General features: G+C 46.6%; 2 protein-coding genes across 5 annotated transcripts; one reads left to right on the forward strand and one right to left on the reverse strand.

The window, feature by feature from the left end:
- Positions 1-3,023: 3,023 nt before the first annotated feature.
- Positions 3,024-17,045, forward strand: LOC125522557 (uncharacterized). 3 transcript variants are annotated; one of them, XR_015612194.1, is made up of 5 exons: positions 3,024-3,173; positions 5,093-5,154; positions 6,960-7,195; positions 14,853-16,637; positions 16,741-17,045. XR_015612194.1 is itself a non-coding variant. In XM_087537666.1 (4 exons), exons 1-4 carry the CDS (start codon positions 3,163-3,165, stop codon positions 15,381-15,383), a joined length of 840 nt encoding a protein of 279 aa, XP_087393792.1. In that variant the 5' UTR covers positions 3,024-3,162; the 3' UTR covers positions 15,384-17,045. The 3 variants fall into 3 exon arrangements, 1 of the variants encoding a protein (XP_087393792.1); XM_087537666.1 differs by having other exon boundaries at positions 14,853-17,045; XR_015612195.1 differs by lacking the exons at positions 3,024-3,173; positions 5,093-5,154 and adding an exon at positions 5,510-6,253.
- Positions 17,046-17,511: 466 nt separating this feature from the next.
- Positions 17,512-19,214, reverse strand: LOC125522558 (E3 ubiquitin-protein ligase SINA-like 4). Of its 2 annotated transcripts, XM_087537665.1 has the most exons (3): positions 18,627-19,214; positions 18,356-18,374; positions 17,512-18,325 (listed from the first exon to the last, which is right to left on the reverse strand). In XM_087537665.1, exons 1-3 carry the CDS (start codon positions 18,957-18,959, stop codon positions 17,643-17,645), a joined length of 1,035 nt encoding a protein of 344 aa, XP_087393791.1. In that variant the 5' UTR covers positions 18,960-19,214; the 3' UTR covers positions 17,512-17,642. The 2 variants fall into 2 exon arrangements, with proteins under 2 accessions (XP_087393791.1, XP_048543564.2); XM_048687607.2 differs by having other exon boundaries at positions 17,512-18,374; positions 18,627-19,212.
- Between the last annotated feature and the right edge of the window lie 1,033 nt (positions 19,215-20,247).

Below are 20,247 nucleotides of genomic sequence, written 5' to 3' on the forward strand. Positions count from 1 at the left end.
TTGGTACCTGAAGGCACACTCAATAAGATTATCTACCCTTTTATTATTTGGTTTGCGCCAAACTATCATACATTCCATTGCTTGGTTGGTCATGTAGGTGACAAGTGATGATCTACTTACTATAAGTCTACAAGTGGATATATTTTCTTTTCAACTCTTGTCCCCTTGGTATTATTTTTTTGTTCTTCAAGACTTGACATGGATGACATCTAGGGGCAAATGGAAGTTATGTTATCCATATAGACAAAATGAGATCTATCTTGAAATGCAGAAGATTTGTGCATTATAGTTTTATTGGGTGATCGTGAGAACCAGCGCCGAGGAGATGTTGCGGGTCATCGAGGAGTACATCACGCCATATGTTCATGCTCGCTCGTCATCGTGGCAGTCGCCTGCTATCCTCGCTAGCTACCGCTGCTGCTGAGGGGTACCACCGACGCTCATGTGATGGATCGCTTGCATGTCACTGGTGGGGAAAATTAGGGAAACTTAATAAAGTATAGTTTGATTATTTTAAATGTTGAGTTTACCTCACATACTCTGTGTATTTATATAGTACGCTTACAATATTTTCATATTATGTACTCCCTCTGTAAGCAAATAATATAAGATGTTTTAGGTCACTACTTGTCCAAAGTGTGAGGTGAATTTTCACTTGAAGATGAGTGCATAGTGTCAAAAAAACGTCTTACATTATAAGACGAAGGAAGTAGAAACGGAGGTAGTAGAAAAGAAGCGAGAGGATGTGACAAGGATAAGATGTGCGATATGTTGTGGAGCAACATGGTGATAGAGGAGAGGACGATGGAAGTAATAATAGTTAAGACGTGATTTGCATATCCAAAAATTAAATTTAACAAGACGTGCATTGCACGTGCACAATTACTAGTCTCTATAAATTTTATTAGTCGTCAAACATTGATGAGGGAGGGCAATTTAATCCATTATCCATGGCTGGATTTTTCTTAGTTGTGATCTGAACTGGATCTCTGCAAAGTGTCTGTTTTGTCTGGCTGTGTTCTTGAGCAAGTTTCTCGATATGCTATCAGGATTTTCAGGCTCAGATGTTTTAAGAAGAAATGCTGAATTCTCTTTCGCCATGAAACTGCAAAAACACCGTACACTCTTTCACACCGTGAAGGAACATCTCAACCGATCTATAACTGGTGGAACAATGGCAACATTGCATAGTTGTACTGTCATGTAGTCTCCGAATATGTTGATCTCACGAGGTAATAAATTTTATAGCATTGTACTTAGCATACTTAGAATGAAAAGTTAAATCATGCATGTGTTCAGAAACTAAGTTCAAAATCATGCTTGCGATTTCTTTAATATCTAACCTGCGAGCGGATTTTGGCAATTGTTGGGAAATATTTGGTTATGCTTGATTATCGTCTTTCTTACGCCTTTGTTCATCACGGTAATATATGTTTTGTCGTAGTGCATAGACATTGCACTAAGTAATTCTTCATTCATTCGTCTATGAAATTGCTAAATGTTGCCCATAGCAACGCACGTGCATTTTCCTAGTTTGAAGTAGTATTCGAGTTTTTATCATGTATAATTCCCGCAGCAACGTACGGGATGTCATCTGATGTAAAAGAAATGTTTCATACCATTAAAATAGGGCAATGCTAAACCTACGTACGGTCTGTTACGTGTTTTACGTAAACAGTGATGTGGAGAGAGATTATTGGATCTATAGGAGGGCACGGGCCCACCCCTGTTAGAATCAGGGGGCCGATAGGTTTAGTTGTATGGAAAATTACGTAGGCCTTCGTAGGCACTACGTAGGTGTAGGATTATCGATTAAAATATGTACGTGACATTGTATGGAAATATTCCAGCATTTAAAAAAATATTAGTGACATTTAGAAAATATATTATAGAGAACGTATTTTTTCATAGGTTAACTTTTTATTACCATTAAAAATTGTACGGGCATTTTAAAGAAACATTCACATGTTCCCGAAAAAAAAGAAATATTCATGTGTTTCCCATGTCTGTATATTTTTAAAAATATTTATGCAATGTAAAAACAATTCCCATAGTTTTGAAAAATATTTATTGCCAATGTACAACGTGTATTTAAAAAATGTTACCGTGTACTCAAAAAGTGTTCAAAACATGTATTTTAAATATATACATCATGTATGTGAAAAACGTCCAACATGAATCAGAAAAATGTTTCACATGTTCTCCAAAAATGTATACTATGTACTAAGAAAAGGTAAACATGTGTTAAAATAGACAAAAATCGACAAAGAAACAAAAAGGAAAGTGAAAACCAGGAAAACAAGAAATAAACGAAGAAAATAAAAGTATAAAAAAGAAAGAAAAACAGGAAAAATCAATTAGAAAACAAAAGAAACCAAAGTAAAAATGAAGAAAAAGAAGAAAAAAAGAAAACCGGTGAAAAAGAAATAAAACAAAGGAAAAATAAAAGAAAATGAAAAATTAAAAAAGGGCAGGAGCTAACCTAAACAAACTCTCGGCACCACCAAATCGATGGATCGGTGTCTTAACATCGCCGCCTCATTTATCCCCAAAGTGGTGACATCTCCCCCCATCTCTCAGCTTACCTCTGCCCCCGCCTTGCTAGGGCCTTTCCGAACTCCCTCGACAAGATGCTACGCTCATGGAGGAATCTGGACCGTGTTTGCTGGTGTGTTTTTCTACCTGAAGATTTTTGGCTCTATATTTCCACAAATGTTGGGATTTAGATGTTTGAAATCTTATTAGGACTAGTCTCATTTATTTATAATTTCAAGACAGTAAAACCGAGTCTAAAGCGAGCCCTCTTAGAGATTTGCGTTTTTATCCGTCCATTTTCACGATTTGAACGTTTTTGGCCGTTTGATCTGCTTTTTTCTTCTTCTTGAGAATGGCCGTTTGAGAAAAATAAAGGCCGTTTGATCTGCTGTGTACAACCATCTGTCTCGATTCTGTTAAATAGTGGCCCAACTGGGGGAAACGGAGGCCGGTGGTAAACTGGGCCTTGTTCCCCGCCAAGCCAGCCCATTTAAATATTCGTAAGAAAAAAAATCGTGAAAGGGGATCCACAGCGCAAACGGCGACTGCGAGCACACGACTCCACCACCTCCGCCGGCGAGGGTTAGGGCCTGTGGTCGCCGCCAAGTGGACTCCCGTGCGGCGGCGATGACGAGGAGGTAAGGCAGCCCACTTCCATGAAATTGAAATCTCCCAATACAGATGGAGATCCATGCCCTTTTTCTGTATGTGCTTTTTGGTTCTTATAGGAGAATTTTAACTCGCGAAGTCACTAAATTAAATCTGAACGGAGTAATCAAGCGTCCTTCAGCGCGTTGCCGTCTTCATCCGTTGGCTTGGATGTCCAGCGATGGATTATTTTATCAATCTATCTTATCTGACGCTGCTTCCACTGGCAAATCGAGACGGCAATCGTGATTCTGCCCATGTGTGATTGTTGCCCTTCGTTGTTCTTGACAATAACAAGATGCAAGGACCACAAACCCGTCAAATTTAGCTATAGCTGGTCATGCATTCGCAATTCATCCCTGACCCGATTACATGTTTTTCTATAGGCTTCAGGTCCTTGAAAGTAACAGACCTCTCATGGCTAAGCCTACACCTGTACAGATGACAGGGCACCTTTAATTCGTCATATTGCTAGAAGTGATTGGATGTGCACATAGAGCGCGGTGCTCTGCTTTCAAATAGTGCAGCATGTCAAAAAATAATTGACGTTTAACCACAACAAGATTAGCCTATATACTTGAATTGGTTCTCTGTCTGGTTACTGATGCCTTTATTGACAACCTAGCATTCCCCACTCATCAAGGCAGGTTCTCTATCTGGTTCTTCATGGCTTGATGTGGCTGCTAGGTCTAGTAAAATGTACCGTCTCTTCTTATGTATACACCTTCAGAATATAAGATGATATCACACATACTGTGATGAACAGAAGATAATGTCCTGTCATTTCTATTTCAATGGTTGTTGTGTGCCTTCCCTAGGTATAAAAGGTCATATGCTTAATAATGTTGGGGCTTAATTTAAATCAGCTCATCTTGGCAATTGTTTCACTTATTTCTACCATAGTTTGTCCAAATTTAAATCTTCCCTTTCTTGAGTTATTAAAAGGCTTCAATTGACTTCAAAAAAGTTGTGTGCTTTTGCAAAAAGGGAAAGTTCTTTCTTTTTTTCTCAGAGAAATTTTGTACGGTTCGTCTACCCTTGACTTGATCTTGCTACTATCATACTATTTCATTGACAATTAGGTTTTAGAATCAGATGGATGATACTAATATTCCACCGCAAGAATTCCTCGAGGATTAGACGTTCACATTCTTAAAGAGTTGATTTTTGTTCCACTTTGACAACTTAAATGTAAGAAAAAATAAGCCCCACCATGTTATGTAGATCAGGAAATGATAGTTCAAATATTTGAAGTTTTATTGAATTTATCCATTATCCAATTTACAAAATATTTACGTAGTTTCCTCGAGATGGACCGGCGCCGCAACACGTGCTTCTTACGCCAGTTCATGTAAATTTACATTTTCTGCCATATTACCACATTACTTCGCTTACAAACCAATTAAAATTCAACTCTTCAAATACCAATGAACGTATCGGGTAGATTTCAAGGATTTAGAAGTTATTGCATGCCATGGTTGGAAGCCAAACTTTGTCACATGCCTTAGTTAAGTCTGTCCAAGTTAGGAAAGTTTTCATTTTTGGGCACGGGTTTGATGGTTTCACCTTCCAAGCTCTTTTAGCTATTTTCAGTGCCCTATCAGTTGTTTCAAATTTAACTTTCATATTTGGTATCTTTGTATATTTACAATAAAAATGAAGGATTGGTGTTGATATTTGTTTTTAGTAGCGGCGACTTAAAATTTCTTATGCGCTAGAGTTAGATTCGGTAACTGTATTTGGATTTCTATCCTGCATATTTTGTAGCATGTATGTACTCCCTCCGATCCATAACAAGTGTCGCAGCTTTGAACTAAAGTTGAGCAAACCTTAGTTCAAAACTGCGACACTTGTTTCAGATTGGAGTATCTTTTTTGACTCGCATTCTAAGTTTGCTCTTTGGTGATAGATCTACTTATGGACCCTTCTTGATGGCAAGGAACATTGCATTACATGGCCAAACGAATTGGAGTAAGTCGACTCAGACCAGCCACCTCCCTTGTGGTAATGCTTTTTTCTGCACCCTCGGCGAGCAATTTGCAGCCACCAAAGGGAAGAATAGAGGGAAAATGAGGAAGGAAACCAAGAAGGTCAATGTTGTTAAGGAGTATTAGTATTGGTCTAGGAGTCCTTATTAGTCTATGTTTAGTTTCTTTGCACCTCAAGTCATGTGTAATATATATATGCCTCTTGGGCCTTCAATAAAGATAAGTTGCTTTCCTAACATGGTATTAGAGCCTAGGTGTAGGTCTCCGGACGCCGCAACTCGTCCTTGCGATCCACTATTTTTTTTCTCGATCGATCTGTTTTTCTCTGGATCGATCTCATCTTCCATGGCACCACCAGCCCCGCGATCCGCCTGGCGCCTTGACTGCTCGCCCAGCTGCTTCGGCGTGGGCACCTCGTGGGCCGCTACCTGCCCCTGGATCGATGGCGGCTGCCTCAGATCGGGACCATCGCCTCCTGTGCGCTCGGCTGGGGCGCTCGGCTGGAAGCACCTCCAGGCTCCAGGAAGGCTCCGCTCCACGTGCAGGCCCGCCCGTACAGCTCCAGCAGCCTGCGTGTTGCTCTCCTGCAGCTGCAGGCTTCTGTCCGCACACGTTTTCCTGCAGCTGGATCTCATCTTGGCCAACGCTGCTGCTTCCTGTCGACCGCGTGTGCCCCTGCTGGCTGGCTGCTGCTCTGCTCCCGCACGTCCATCTGCGTGCTGCTGTTGTTCCGCTGCCCTTTGCTGCTCTACTCAGCTGATGCGTTCTGCTAGCCTACTTGCTAGTTGATGCGTTCCTGCTAGCCTATTTGCTAGCTACCGCTGCTGATCTTTTAGTCATTGCATTAGTCTGGCATGTGCTTTTTCTATATTTTTCGCTGCGTCCACCAAATTCGTTGATATTTTGTGTTTTCTCATGTCATGTGAGTCCACCATACCTATGTCTGTCAGCCTTTTTCTGGTCATTGTCCTCTCTATAGGATTTCTGTGGCCTCATCATTGATAATAGCACCCATCGCGATGAGTCTATATACAGAAACTCTTTTCTCCAAAAAATATGTAGTGTTACAAACCGTAATGAGAGTAAGTGATGCGAATCCCTCTCATGTATTGCTCCTTTTAATTTGGGATATTTTATAAGTCGTATGATTTATCGATTTAAAGTTTGAGGCTGAATGTACATGATTTTGTTTCGAAATATGCAATGTAAAATTTTTATTGCTCTAGTGAAACTGGTTAGCACAAAGTAGATCTACATGTAGGATATTCTATCTTCTATCCAAAATAGCTAATCCCTCCAATCTATATTACTTGTCTAGATACGGATGTATCTAACACTAATAATATGGACCAGAGGGAATAGTTAGAAATTTTGTGATAAATAATACTCACTCGGACCCAAAATAAGTATGAAACTCGCAGATTTGCGATAATTGATAGATTTTGAATGTTCTATTAAGTATCATTAAGCTTAACTTATTCTTTTTACATTTTGTCATGCACGGAATGAAACTTCTAGCATGTGTTCTTGTAGCTTGGATTTTGATTAATCTATTCTTATAGCTTGGCTCCTGAAAGTTTTACTTTTTTTTTCTTTCAAAAAAGTTTTACTTTTTCCATATATTATTCTTTTATGAGCCTCACTTATTTGATTAGTGTAGTTATGTAGTTATCTTTTATACGAAAATTTCTATTAGACAGTTGTTTCTAACTTAACACTAATGTCTACCTATAAATCATAGTTGTGCTATTTATGGTAAGTATCCATCTAATATATACTTTTATGAAGCACAATTGGAGCCAATGATGTTATCGGATCCCACTGATTGTTTTCCTGACCGAGAAAGATGTGTTGTGCATTCTGTACGTTACATGATGCAAATATTTTCATTAAAGTTGGCTAAAGTTCCTGTGAACACAAGCTCAGTACAACTATATGGATATATAGCTGCGCGAGATTGTCTGAATTCATTGCTAAATTATATTGTCAATCGTAGCAGGGACGATCCCATTACAGTGCATCAGGTGAACATCTTTCACATCTCTACTTACCCGCAGTCATTTTTAATAGTTCATTGATTTCATAGTTTAAGGTTAATTTCATCACATGCATAGAGTAGATGGATCGAACTATAAACCTTTTTTATGGCATGCTACAACCACTTAGGTCCGGTTCGGAACTCCTTTGGCTTTGTGCTCTGCAAACTCCGTGCACTGAGCCAGCCCGAATCCGGCAGCTCAGGGAAGTGGAGCACTCTTCTAATGCAAAATGGTGAAGCGGCCAAAAGCCAGGTTCCAAAACATTTAGTAATACATAAATATGTACCTATTTACGTTTGGTGTTATGGATGAATATTTGCTTCCATGTGGTTAAATCTAGTAACTATGATATCAAATGGAGAATAATACTGTGTAATGGCAGTTACTCAGAAAAGATATTGCCGGTTAAATAGGTGTGAAATTGAGTGGTCTACTAGGGACTAATAGGTATTTTATGAAAGTCAAACGCCGGAGTTGCCATCTGTGGTTTTCCTCTCCCTCTCGTCGCTCCCTGCGTCGCCTCCTCGGCGGCGCCGCACCGACCCCCCTTCCCTCCGGCCGCTCGCGGGGTCAACATGGCCTCGTCGACTGCCCTGCTCGCGCTCGCTGCTGGCTCAGGGCCGCTCAAGGAGTCGGGAAACTCCTCCCCCACCCCGTTCTTGGATGCGCTACTTTCGCCGGGTAAGGTTGCTGCGCCATCAAGATCTGCAGGCTCTGATGCGCCTTCAATGCCGCCCGCGGGGGCGGGAGCACCGGCGAGGCGTCTCCAGTCCATCATCACTGCCCCGCGTGCGGATCCCATTCCCACGCTGCCTGCTGTGCCCATCCCCCCCGCTCGCATTGAAGATGGTGGGTGGACGATGGTTGGAAGGGGCAGGCGCCCCCCTTTTTACCAGCGACCACAGCGGCGTCCCAAGCCCAAAGCAAGCCAGTGGAAAGAGCTCCTGTTCAAGAAAGCTTGGGGGAAGTGCTTTCGGTGCTTGGAGCCTGACCACCGGATCGCCAAGTGCACTAACCGCGCCAGGTGCTTGCTGTGCGGCGGCGTAGGCCATAGAGCTAGGTGGTGCTCGCCTCAAGTCCAGCCACCGGCAGCTGCTTCGCAAGTCATCCTTCCCCCTCCGCCACCCGGCCCTCCGCCGCGCTCTGCTGTCCGTGCTCCCATGGAGGCGCCGGCATCTGACCCCGAGGTCCGGCGTGGGCTGGTCGTCGCGACGGCTCGCCGGACCGCTGGTCTCGCGGAGGCGGAGCGGAGGCTCTCCAGGTGTGGTGTGGTGGCGATCGTGGTGGGGACGCCGGCTCCGTTTGAGCTCGTCGACGTTAAGCGGGCCCTGGCGTTGCGCTTCCGCTTCCCTGAAGAGCGGGTCAAGGTGTCACTCCGGGCGCTTGGGGAGCTTCTCCTCGTCTTCGACAACGCGGCAGTCCGGGACATGGTGCTGGGGATCCAGGGGCCGCTGGTGCTCGGGCACGTCTCCTTCATGATCGCGCCGTGGTCGCGTTTCCGGCGTGGTACGCCGGCGAAGCTGCTGTACAGGGCCAGGGTGTGCCTAGAAGGGGTTCTAGAGCATGCGTGGGATATCAGCAGTGTGGCCTCTTTGTTCGATCCCTCCATGCTGATCGAGGGGATTGACACGGAGGTGCGTTGGGAGCAGGAGACTGGATGCTTTCGCCTCTGGGTGTGGATGGACGCCGTCGAGAAGCTCAAGACCAGGGGTGTCCTTCAATTGGAGGAGCCGAGGGAGATGGAGTCGCCAGGATCTCACTACCCTGAGCTGGGCATCTTCGAGGAATCATCACCACATTGGGGACAGGTTGGGCTGCTGAGCCATCCAGTTCTCATCCATCTGGATCATGTGTTCGACTTCACCTGCCCGCCGGAGTCGAGCCCGGACAGTGCTTGCAGCAGTCACAGTGCGGTCAGCGGCATCCCTTCGGAGGATGGTGTGCCGCCGTCTTGGCCGGCCAGATGGGGTTACAGGTGGTTTCTAAGCTACGAAGACGGTGACTTTCCGCCGCCATCGCCGCGCATCTCGGCGCACACCAGGCTTCGCTTCCCAGACGCGGGCGCGGGTGGATCTGGAGGCAGTGGTGGAGGTGGTGGAAGTAGGCGCCGGTATGGGGACGGCGAGGGCCACCGACTGGCGAGCGTGGGGTTGCGTCAGGAAGCAGCCGGCAGAGGTGAACGTCGACATGGTGATCACGCCGGGCAAGGGAGGCAGCACGCCGGGCGGCTGGAGGCGGACCTGCCTCTGCTGATTGACATTGCAACGGCGGGCTGTTCAAGGTCAGAAAGGGATCCGTTCGTGAGATCATATGAGACGCCTCCCATCCCCGGTCAGCTAGGAGCGATCTCTGCGGTCATGGGCCAGCTACAGCAAGAGAAAGATGCAGAAGGGCAGTCCGGCGTCAGGGAGGTTGTGCATGGCCTTCCCCGTGAAAGTGTGATTACTGAGGAGCCAGGGACGCAGCGCCAGGAACCAGCTTAGCCTCGTGCAGGCGTGGAAGACCATGGCCAGAAGGGGCATCAAGCAGCAAGGGCAGCCTCCTATGAGGGCAACGTGCATGGCCTTTCTCATGCAAATCTGGCGATTGGTGCATGTGCCCCGCTAAAGGTGGGACCAGTGGGGCTGCTAGAGCCTATCCTAGCGAAAGGACTGGGTCAGGATCGAGCCAAGGAGAGCGGTGAGGTGGACGGGGGAGGGGAATCCTTTGAAGGCGTCTTTGGGCCGCACTCGCCTACAGCAAGCCCACAGGTTGGGCACCCCGAGCAGGGCCTGCCAGTGTTGGGCCTGGACAGCCACAAAGATGCAGATGCGGGCGGGGGAGAGGAAACCATCGACCACCTGAGCCGCTTCCTCATCTCATGCACATCTCCTCTCCGCGCCGCTCTTCTCCCCACCCCTGTCGATGGTGGCGACCAAGAACGGGGCGCAGCTGGGAAGCTCGCTAGTCGAAGCAGCGGCAGGCTCGCTGCTAAGCCAACTGCGGGATGGTCCACCATGGACAAGGTACAGCTCGTTCTCATGAAGAAGGGGGGTGTCTGGGCAGGAGAATCGCAGATGGTGGGCCCGACAACGGCGTACCTCCAGAAGAAGCACAGAGACATGTACAAGCAGCAGCTGTCTGATAAGTTCGTCGAGGCGATCACCGAGCTGATTGATGCGACGGGCGGACCCGGCAAGAAGGGCGGGCAGCCGGTCCATGGGCGGGCACAGGTCTCTGTTGCCTGAACTTGTTATAATGCTTGCTGTGTGTGTGTGTAGCTTCAGTTTTCTGATGTTGGTCAAACAAAGGTTAATGGGCGTGGGGTGCTGCTCAGGGTTGTGGTGTGTGCGTTTGTATCTGTATGTGGGTAGTTGTTGCAGCTCCACCTGGCTTTGGTGGAGACAGTGGAGGGAGATTGATGTCAAGATGTGGAGGTCTGTTATGAGTGTTGGCACTGTTTTATGGATATTGCAATTCTGAATTGGAACGTCCGGGGATTAAATAACCCGGCAAAGAGAAGGGTTGTACAATTGTTTGTCGCTGAGCTAAATTGTAATCTGATTTGCCTGCAAGAAACTAAGATCAATGACATGACCAGGAGCTTAGTGTTGGAGACCTTGGGGCACCGTTTTGCTGATAATTTCATTACCTTACCTGCCAATGGGTCTAGAGGAGGGGTATTGCTTGCTTGCTCAGATGATTTTGAGATTTCTAAGGTCCCCTTGGCAACAGGCGCTCACTCCATCTCTGGTACAATAAAGGATAAATTGGATGGCAGCAACTGGTCAATCACTGGGGTCTATGGCCCTCAGTTAGAGGCTGAAAATTGGGGTTCATTGCTGAGATAAGAAGGATTAAGCAACACATGCTGCCGAAATGGATGGTTTTGGGAGATTTCAACATGATCAGACGGGCTGATGACAAGAGCAATTTTAACTGCAATCTCCGGATGATGGGCAGATTCAGGGCACTCATCGAGGATCTGGAACTAATTGATTTCCCATTGTTGGGGAGGAGGTTCACCTGGTCTAACGAGCGTCAAAACACCACTCTCACCAAAATTGACAGAGTGCTGGTATCTGGCGAGTGGGAAGCTGCATTTCCCCAATCTCAGTTGAGCCCAGCATCGACGAATATCTCCGATCACTGCCCTTTAGTGCTGAAAAAGATGCAGCTTGCTCACTGCAGGGTCTTTCGTTTCGAGAACCATTGGCTAAAATCTTCGGAGTTTGACGGGATTGTTGAGCAAGCTTGGAGTAAAGAGGTCACATCCGGGGATCCAGTTAGGGTGCTGCACACAAAGTTGTCCAGAACTGCAGCGGCACTAAAAAAGTGGAACAAGCAGAATGTGCGATGGGCTTCTTTCATGTCTGGAATTGCAAATGAAGTTATCTTTCAGCTTGACCTTGCGCAAGAGGACAGACAATTGACAGAAGCAGAGAGAAAGTTGAGGAGTCTACTAAAAGCCAAGTTGTTGGGATTTGCGGCCATCGATAGAGCTAGATGGAGGCAGAAGTCAAGATTGACCATGGTCAAGGAAGGAGATGCCAGCACCCGTTTTTTTTCATCTCAGGGCCAACGGGCGGCGCAGGAAGAACCATATTCCAGTGCTAAATGGACAAAATGGACCGGTTTCTGATCATGCCGCAAAGGCCCAGATCTTGCTCGACCGCTTCAAAGGGATCATGGGTAGCCCTCTCTTGCGCACTGTTTCACTTAATTGGGAGGCCCTGAATTTGCCACACTTGGATCTGTCCCACCTTGAGAGGCCGTTCTCTGAACAAGAACTTCGAGATGCCGTGTCAGAGATCCATGGGGAAAAAGCGCCAGGGCCGGACGGCTTCACCGGCGCGTTTTACAAAAGATGTTGGCCGGTTATTAAGGGGGATCTCCTTGCTACTGTGAATTGCATACACTCCCTCCGCGCTCCGAATTGGAACATTGTAAACACGGCAAACTTGGTTCTACTGCCAAAGCGAGATGGAGCCCAAAATGCAAGTGATTTCCGCCCTATTAGCTTGATGCACAGTGTGCCTAAGCTGCTGAGTAAAATGTTGGCATCTAGGCTGGCTCCCGAGATCCACAAGCTCGTTTCTAACAACCAGAGTGCTTTTATCAGAGGGCGGTCGATCCAAGATAATTTTCTGTACGTGAAGAATGTCATCAAGGCTGCTCACTCTGGAAAATCTCCCCTGGTATTTCTGAAGCTTGATGTGGCCAAAGCCTTTGACTCGGTCTGTTGGGGCTACCTGCTGGAGGTTTTGGAGGCAATGGGTTTTGGCCAGCGTTGGCGGGATATGATCTCTATCATTCTTGCTTCTTCCTCCTCTCGGGTAATGCTAAATCGGTCACCAGGTCCCCCCTTTGTTCATAGGCGTGGACTGCGGCAGGGTAACTCGATATCGCCGCTGCTTTTTATCATCGCGATGGAGCCTTTGCAGCGGATGTTTGCGATGGCCACGGAGAGGGCAATTCTAACGCCTTTAAGATTACGGGTGGCTCGGCTAAGATCTAGTTTCTACGCCGACGACGCGGCTCTCTTCATTAACCCGGTGCCCCAAGACTTTGCTGTTGTCCAGGCTATCCTTAAGGCTTTTGGGGATGCCTCTGGGCTCTGTGCCAACATTGAGAAGACAGTGGCGTATCCCATTTCTTGCTCTGGAACCGATATTCAACATCTGATGGCTGCTTTTCGCGGGGTGCAGGGAAGCTTCCCATGCCAATATCTTGGCCTCCCACTTGGGTTTCGGAAGCCACGAAGAGCGGAATTGCAACCAGTTCTAGACAAAGTCGCGGGTAAGCTGGCTCCTAGGAAGGGGAGGATGCTAAACAGGATGGGAAGACTAGTGTACATCAATTCAGTGGTTACGGCCACTGCCACCTTCTTCCTGACAAGCTTCCAACCTGACAAGTGGTTCATCAAAAAGATGGATAAGATGAGGAGAAATTTTCTTTGGTCTGCCGAGGATGAGTCAGTGGGAGGGGTGTAAATTGGAGACGTGTGTGCTCTCCCAAGCGTTATGGTGGGCTCGGTGTGAAGGATATTGACTGTTTTAGCAGGGCTCTGCGATTGCGGTGGGAATGGTTCAAGTGGGAAGATGAGCACAGACCATGGAAAGGATCGCCGACTCCCTGTGACGATATTGACCGCCAGCTCTTCTCCAGCTGCACTTCCCTGCAATTGGGGGATGGCAGTGTTGCTGTTTTTTGGAAGGATCGCTGGCTCAATGGTGAGGCCCCTAACCAACTGGCCCCCGACATCTTCAAGCTTGCCAGATTCAAAACTCTGACAGTCAGAGAGGCTTTGTGCAATGGGCGGTGGATGCAAGGGTTGCAAAGAATGGACAACGATCATCAACTCTGTCAATTTGTCAGTTTGTGGGAAAAAGTACAGCTGATTACTCTCTCGGCTCATCGAGACAAAATCAAATGGACAATCACTGCAAATGGACGTTACTCGGCCTGCTCTGCTTATGAGATCCAGTTTGCTGCACGGATTGAACAACCTGGGATTGCACGGGTGTGGAGAACAAAGCTCGAGGGCAAGGTTCGGTTCTACATCTGGCTGTTGCTGCAGAACCGAAACTGGACCGCTGACAGGCTGCAGGCTAGAGGATGGCCACACAATGCCTGTTGTTGGTTGTGTGACCAGGAGCCAGAAACTGCGGAGCATATCACGCTGCGATGCAGCTATGCAAGAGAGGTTTGGTATCTAGCCGAGGGCACAAGTGACAGGATTTACAATGTGGTGCACTCTGCAATTTCAGTTTCAGATTGGTGGAAGAGGCTCTATATGCATCGCGGTGCGCAATCCAAGGCTGCCGAGGAAACATCCCTCTCGGCATACATTGCTTGGCATCTTTGGAAGGAACGGAACAGAAGGATTTTTGAAAATGCTGAGATGACGCCAAGAGCCTTGGTGAATCTCATTCAAGAAGATTTCAAGATGCTCAACGAGGCCTTCCGTCCTTCCATTTAGGTGGCTGGGTAGGAACAGGGTGTAGGATGGTGTCTTCTTTTTTGTCTCTGTAGCTCTCTGTTTCAAGAGCGAGTTTTGTCTTCGGTTCATGGGGCACTTTTGCCGCATCTACCAGTACCATGTAACTTTATATCTCCTCCCATCTATAATGCAAAGGCAGAGCTCCTGCTGTTCTCGTCAAAAAATAATTTTGGACCATTCATATTCTTTTTGTTTCCTTGAATGCGTCTATGGGTGCTTATCACAAATGATTTGAACACAACAAATACCTTAGCCCTTGAACTACAAAATCTTTTTTGCCTGGTTGTAACTTTAAGTGAAATGTTATCATCTTCCCTCATATAAACATTTGAGATGTGGTGAAGATGGTTCCAGTTTGAATATCTTATCTGTATGGTGTCTTGCGTGGGAATACATGTGCCTTGGAGGGGATGTTATAGAACGATGGTGTTCTCCTTGCATATATTAGGCTAGTTTATGGATGATTATCTTTTGCATGCTTTATCAAACATTATAAGTTTCATGTGCAACCGACTTATGTTTGTAGGTGGGTTGAGAATCTATGCCACATCACTTAAATGCGATCCTTTGTCAATTGGCTAGAAAGAAGAATATACTCTTTAGGCAACTCTTTACTTTTACTATGAGCCACTATATAGCAATTTAATAATAGCTCTGCAGGGCTCTCTCATTGAGATGACTGGCCCTAAGAGGGGAATCACAATGACCTCTCCTGTTCTAGTTGAGTTTGACATGAGGATCAGGAAAGGAGAGCAAGAAGAAGATGATCTACAATTAATTGACGGTGCAATAGACTGCGAACTAACCACACCTTCCCGTCCATCCACTAACCGCATTAATGGCGATTGTGGAGCAGTTGACATCACTTTGGCCCGCGTTCCCGGTGCGGTGGAGGCCACTATAGATGTTATTATATCAAAAGTGCAGAGCGGATTCAGTTTATCTCTGAGCTCGTTTGTGTTTGCCGGTGGGTCACATGAGGGAATCGAACTCTTTTGTGGTACTATCGGTGAGTCATGTGGCTTAACAAGAAGATATGTGATTGCTGTACAGATGGGTAGTTGGATGCATTTGAAGTTCAATGCAGGTCAAAAAGGCTCTGAATATGATGATCTGGAACGCTATTGCCGCTTCAAAGCAGACATCCATGGGTGTGACTGTCGACAAATAATACTACCTCCGTCTAGGTGAATAAGTCACTCGCGTGGTTCTAGGTCATCGATTTGAGGATTTAAATATGTGTTATATGTCATGAAAAGTATATCACTAGATTTTTACAATGATGTAGTTTCTAAATACATATCTTCTGTCACATATAATACATATTTAAATAGTTAAATCGTCAACCTAGAACTACGCGAATGACTTATTCACTGAGACGGAGGTAGTACTTGAGCATGCATCAATCTCGCTGAAGGTGACTTGGTTGATTGTGCGATAAAGTCGTTGTGTTTTGTATTCAGACTTTACTGGAATTATTTGGTCTTGCGCTGGATGGATACATGTCCACTTGGCACTGGATGCATCTATCTCCTGCCGGCATCCTCCACCTGCGCGCTCTTGCGGCGCGGCTATCTCCAGTTCGTCCCAGATGAGAAGGGAAGCAGATAATGTTGCATGGTTCATTCCTCGTTCATAGTACTGTAATTGTGAATTTACATTTGCTTGAAGCGTCAGAAGCTTCATATAGTCGAGGATAGCACAGCTGCTCTGCGAAACATCACGTACAAGACCAATTGTCCTGCCCCTGTTTTTTAGACACCTCTGTGCGAACCTGCAGAGGATGATTATCAGCAAACTGAAAATAAGATAAGGATGTAGCTGCTCTGCCTTTCATTGCTTTCGATCTTGTATACAACTTATTTATAATTACAGATCATCAAAATTATGTATGTAGCTGACTGAATAGCAGGTAAATCATGTACTCCCTTCATATCAAAATATAAGATGTTTTTGTAGGCTAGTTCAGTTTACAAAAAGGTCTTATGTTTTGATATAGAGGTAGTACTAAGTATTACTCCCTCCGTTCCGAATTACTTGTCACAAGTATGGATGTATCTAGATGTATTTTAGTTCTAGATACATCCATTTCTACGATGAGTAATTTGGAACGGAGGGAGTAACACATAACATGCAATATCTTTGCTAGGGAAAAAAATCAACAAGCGTTCAGGTTCATAACCAAGCTAAACAAGTACTCCCTTCGGCTTGCAAAATAATCTTATACTTATGAAACCCTCTAGCTTGCAAAACGATCTTATATTACAAAACGAATGGAGTAACACTTTACAATCCATGGTGCTGTGCACCAACAGTAAAGATGTGGGAATGCACCTTGGTGTTCACAAAGCTGGGGAGCCCAAGAATCAGCATGGTCGACGATTTCAACTCCAGGGGCACCAGGGCCGAATGATGGAAGGACCGGAGGCAGCGAGGACGACGTCGGTGAGGCTGCGGTGGCCAGAAAGCTACAACCCGCTTCTTTTCCCTCTCATTTTCTCTCTTACAACTTGGTAAAAGCATAATATTTAATGAAACTACTGTGCAGACGATGCTCCATTGTACGATTTGTGCCCGATGCAAATCTGATGCTCCGCTGCACTTTTCGTCCAGGCATCAACGGCTTGATCAAGTGGATCATGCACAAATCGTCCAAGTTGCGTCGTGTGTATAGCACTGTTTAATATTTAAATTCTTAGGCCAACTCCAACGCGCCGCCGCTGTTTTTCGATCTAGGGTTCCACCCGTGGTGCTCCGAGGGAGTGACGCGGGGGAGCGGGGTTTTGCACATTAAGGTCCTCTCAGGTCCAGCTTTGCCCACAAAAATAAATAAGAAATGAAAAATTGATGTTAGTTTTTGAGAAGGATACATTTACAAGCATCTTGTTCCTCCCTGTCTGACAAAATGATTTACAGAAGCTCCTTTCTTGTGAACTAACAACTGAAGAATCTGAGCATGGACAACCTTATACAGTACAGTAAGAGAAGCTAGAGCAATACGCTTCACAAATTCCACCCTTTGTCGAAAAAATTGGTTGCGCTTGACTCGGATAAAATACAAACCAGTAGCTGCATTACTACTACTTAGTAGAGTAGTAATCCCTCCGTCTCGGAAATATTTGTCGGAGAAATGAATAACGGAGGGAGTATTATTTAGGCTATTTGTTCAGCATTCCTACCCTTGCTTAGCTACAGTACTGCTACCCTTAGCTGCATTACTACCGAATTGAACTGGTTAGAAGCCAGAACAACTTAACCAACAGAAGCCAGAACAATTCATCGTCTCATTCATACACTCATACGACTAATCATCCATAGCTTAGCTGCACTACTTCCACTGAATTGAACTGTTCGTCATACTATAAATCTTAGTATATTGCATTAAACAAGTTAACCATGAGAAGCCATCTAAGTTAACATGGTGCAGATAATCAAACGCATACGAGTACTTCACTGCAACCTCCTCGGCGTCCTGGCCTGTGGTGTAGGTGTAGCGGACTTGGGAGCGCCGCCGGCCGGTCGGATCAGATCAATCCGGACGCTGAGCATGAGTGTGTCGCCGGAGAGCAGCTCCTGGGGCACCGCCAGGAACATCCCCTGCCCGGGCGTCGGCGCGCCGGTGGACAGCGCGCTGCTGCTCACCGCGGAGGTCATGAGGACCAGGTTGTCCTTGCCGTCGCCCGCCGGGCGCTCCACGGACAGCTTGCACCGGAACTGGGGCGCCGCTTCGGCCGCGCCGTCCGGCCTGACGTAGACCAGCGAGACGGCGGTGGCAGCGCCGAGCGGGCCGAGGGAGACGAGGAACACGCTGCGGTCCTCCCCGACGAGCACGTGCCAGCGGCGCGACAGGGAGAAGCCGAGGTTCCAAGGCCGGCCGTAGCGGACCGTGACCGCGTGGCGCTGGTGGCCGGCGGCGAAGTGGTCGAGCAGCATCGCGCGGGAACCCACGAAGACGCAGCCGGGCTCCGGGCAGGAGCAGGGCGCGCACTGGCACGCGCGCTGGTGGTCCGCCGCGCCGTGGTACACCACGTAGCGCTCGCAGCCGAACACCTTGTAGGGGCACGGCACCTTGGCGGCGCCGACCACGGCGTCCAGCTCGCCGCAGTGGGTGCCGGCGCGGCTGCAGAGGGTGGCGTGCCCGGCGCGGCAGAAGCAGCACACCACGTGCCCGGCGGCCTCGCACTGCGACAGGAAACGCAAATCCTCAACTTCCATGACCGTGGCAAGAAGATACTAGATATAATCCTAGAAGGGAAAAGATGACGAATTTCTTAATGATAAATACATAGATGTGTAATAATCGATCTACGCAAAGAAATCCTCTCAGAAAGTGAGATGGAAAGAGGGTTTTTTCGTTCTTCCAAACAAACTTGTGTTCTTGGCAAGCAGAATCGTGGATCACTCTGTCTCTGGGCGAGAGGGGAATTGAATCACCTTGAACACGGGAGGCTTGAGGGGGAGGAGGCAGGCCTGGCAGTGGAGCAGCGCCACGTCCATCCTCACGTCGATCTGCACCGGCGCCATGGCTTCCCCCGCCGCCGTCACAGCACCCCCACCCTCTCCGCCTCCGCCCTGCATCAAGACCTCTCCTTCCTCCCACTCCGGCTTCACCTCCTCACTCACGCTATTGCCGCAGCTCTTCCCTCCCTCCATTGTTATTTCTTCTCGCGCACACACATGGTGAAATAAGAGAATGGAAAAGGGGGGAGAGCGGCAAAAGAGGAAAACTAGAGGGGCCAGGGCGGCCATTGCGAGCCAGCAGAGCATATACCCAATAAGGGAAATAAAACCTCAAACAAAAAATAACGGAAATAAACAGGACAATAATTTGATCTTGTGTAGCCATCCTTGCTTTTTCGTTTTGACTGTTCAAACAGAAGAACGTTATGAGAGGAGGCCAAATTCAGTATTCCGACCTTTTTTTTTAAAGTTCAACATGATATGACCCCATTTATAAAAAGGGGGATCTGACCCTTTTTCCTACGGCCACGCACCTCGGCGTCAGCATAACACCACCTATCGGCAGGGTCTCTAGCGGTAGGGTACTTATCCACATCAGCGCCGGTAACGACCCATCCACCCCTACCGTCAATCTTACCGTTGGGGGCCTCGACGGTAGGTAGTTATACCCTAACACCATTGACCCTGCCGGTAGGGTTTGAACAGTTAAAGGCCGCAGGGGGCCGGCTAGCAGGTCCCACCCACCAAGCCAAGCCAGCCCCCTTCTTCAGCCCGAGAAATAGAGAGGAGCGACGACTCTCTCCTCTCCACACTCCCCCCCCCCCTCGACCTTCTCCGCTTCTTCGCCATTCTTGCTGATCGAGATGCCTCCACGAAGAGAGAAGTAAGCTCTTTCGATCCCTCCAATTAGTTTTAGTCATATAGTTCTAGTTTTGTATATTTTTAAGCACTAGGTGAATCCTAGTTCATCTTCAAGTTCTTAAATTTGGATGAATGGATGGATATATGTTGGATATATGAATGTGTGGATGAATGGATGGATATGTTTGACATATGAATGTGTGGATGAATGGATAGATATATGTTGGATGTGTGGATGAATTGATGGACGTAGGTGAACCCTAGTTCATCTTTTAGTTTGAAATTTTTGTAACTAAATTTAATTAGAATTGATGTGTGTATCAATGGATGGATATATGGATGAGTGGATGAACCCTAGTTCATCTTGTGGTGTTGCTATATTTAAAATGAATTCATATAAATATATGTGTGGATGTATATCTTTAGAAAGATGAATGTGTGGAGGCATATATTTAGAATGATGAATGGTTGTTGATGAAGTAATGTTGATGAATGAATGTGATGCATATATATCAAAGTTGGATGAGATTTTTTTATTCAATTCCCACCATATTTTTCAGTTTTTTCTGAATTTTTTTTAACTTGAATTAGCAATTGCTTAGGAGAAACCTTGATCCGAAAATCGGCACCTAGTACAGTATGCTTGACCCTGCCTTCGACATGGGTCATTGCGCACGTTTTATCGAGAATGGAGTGGTAATATTTTATTGTTTTCGATCAAATTCTTGCAAAT

This window comes from Triticum urartu, chromosome 7A (genome assembly GCF_056163025.1).
Source record: "Triticum urartu cultivar PI428250 chromosome 7A, HENAU_Tu73, whole genome shotgun sequence".
Classification (NCBI taxonomy): Eukaryota; Viridiplantae; Streptophyta; class Magnoliopsida; order Poales; family Poaceae; genus Triticum; species Triticum urartu.

What these genes read in the sequence shown, in the direction of transcription:
- LOC125522557 (XM_087537666.1), top strand. An exon ending in ACATGGCCAAACGAATTGGA is followed by an intron (nt 5,155 to 6,959) that starts GTAAGTCGACTC and finishes ACTTTTATGAAG; the next exon opens with CACAATTGGAGCCAATGATG. An exon ending in ATCCCATTACAGTGCATCAG is followed by an intron (nt 7,196 to 14,852) that starts GTGAACATCTTT and finishes ATAGCTCTGCAG; the next exon opens with GGCTCTCTCATTGAGATGAC.
- LOC125522558 (XM_048687607.2), bottom strand. Translation starts at nt 18,959, where the DNA reads ATGCTCTGCTGGCTCGCAATGGCCGCCCTGGCCCCTCTAGTTTTCCTC. An exon ending in TCAAGCCTCCCGTGTTCAAG is followed by an intron (nt 18,375 to 18,626) that starts GTGATTCAATTC and finishes TTCCTGTCGCAG; the next exon opens with TGCGAGGCCGCCGGGCACGT.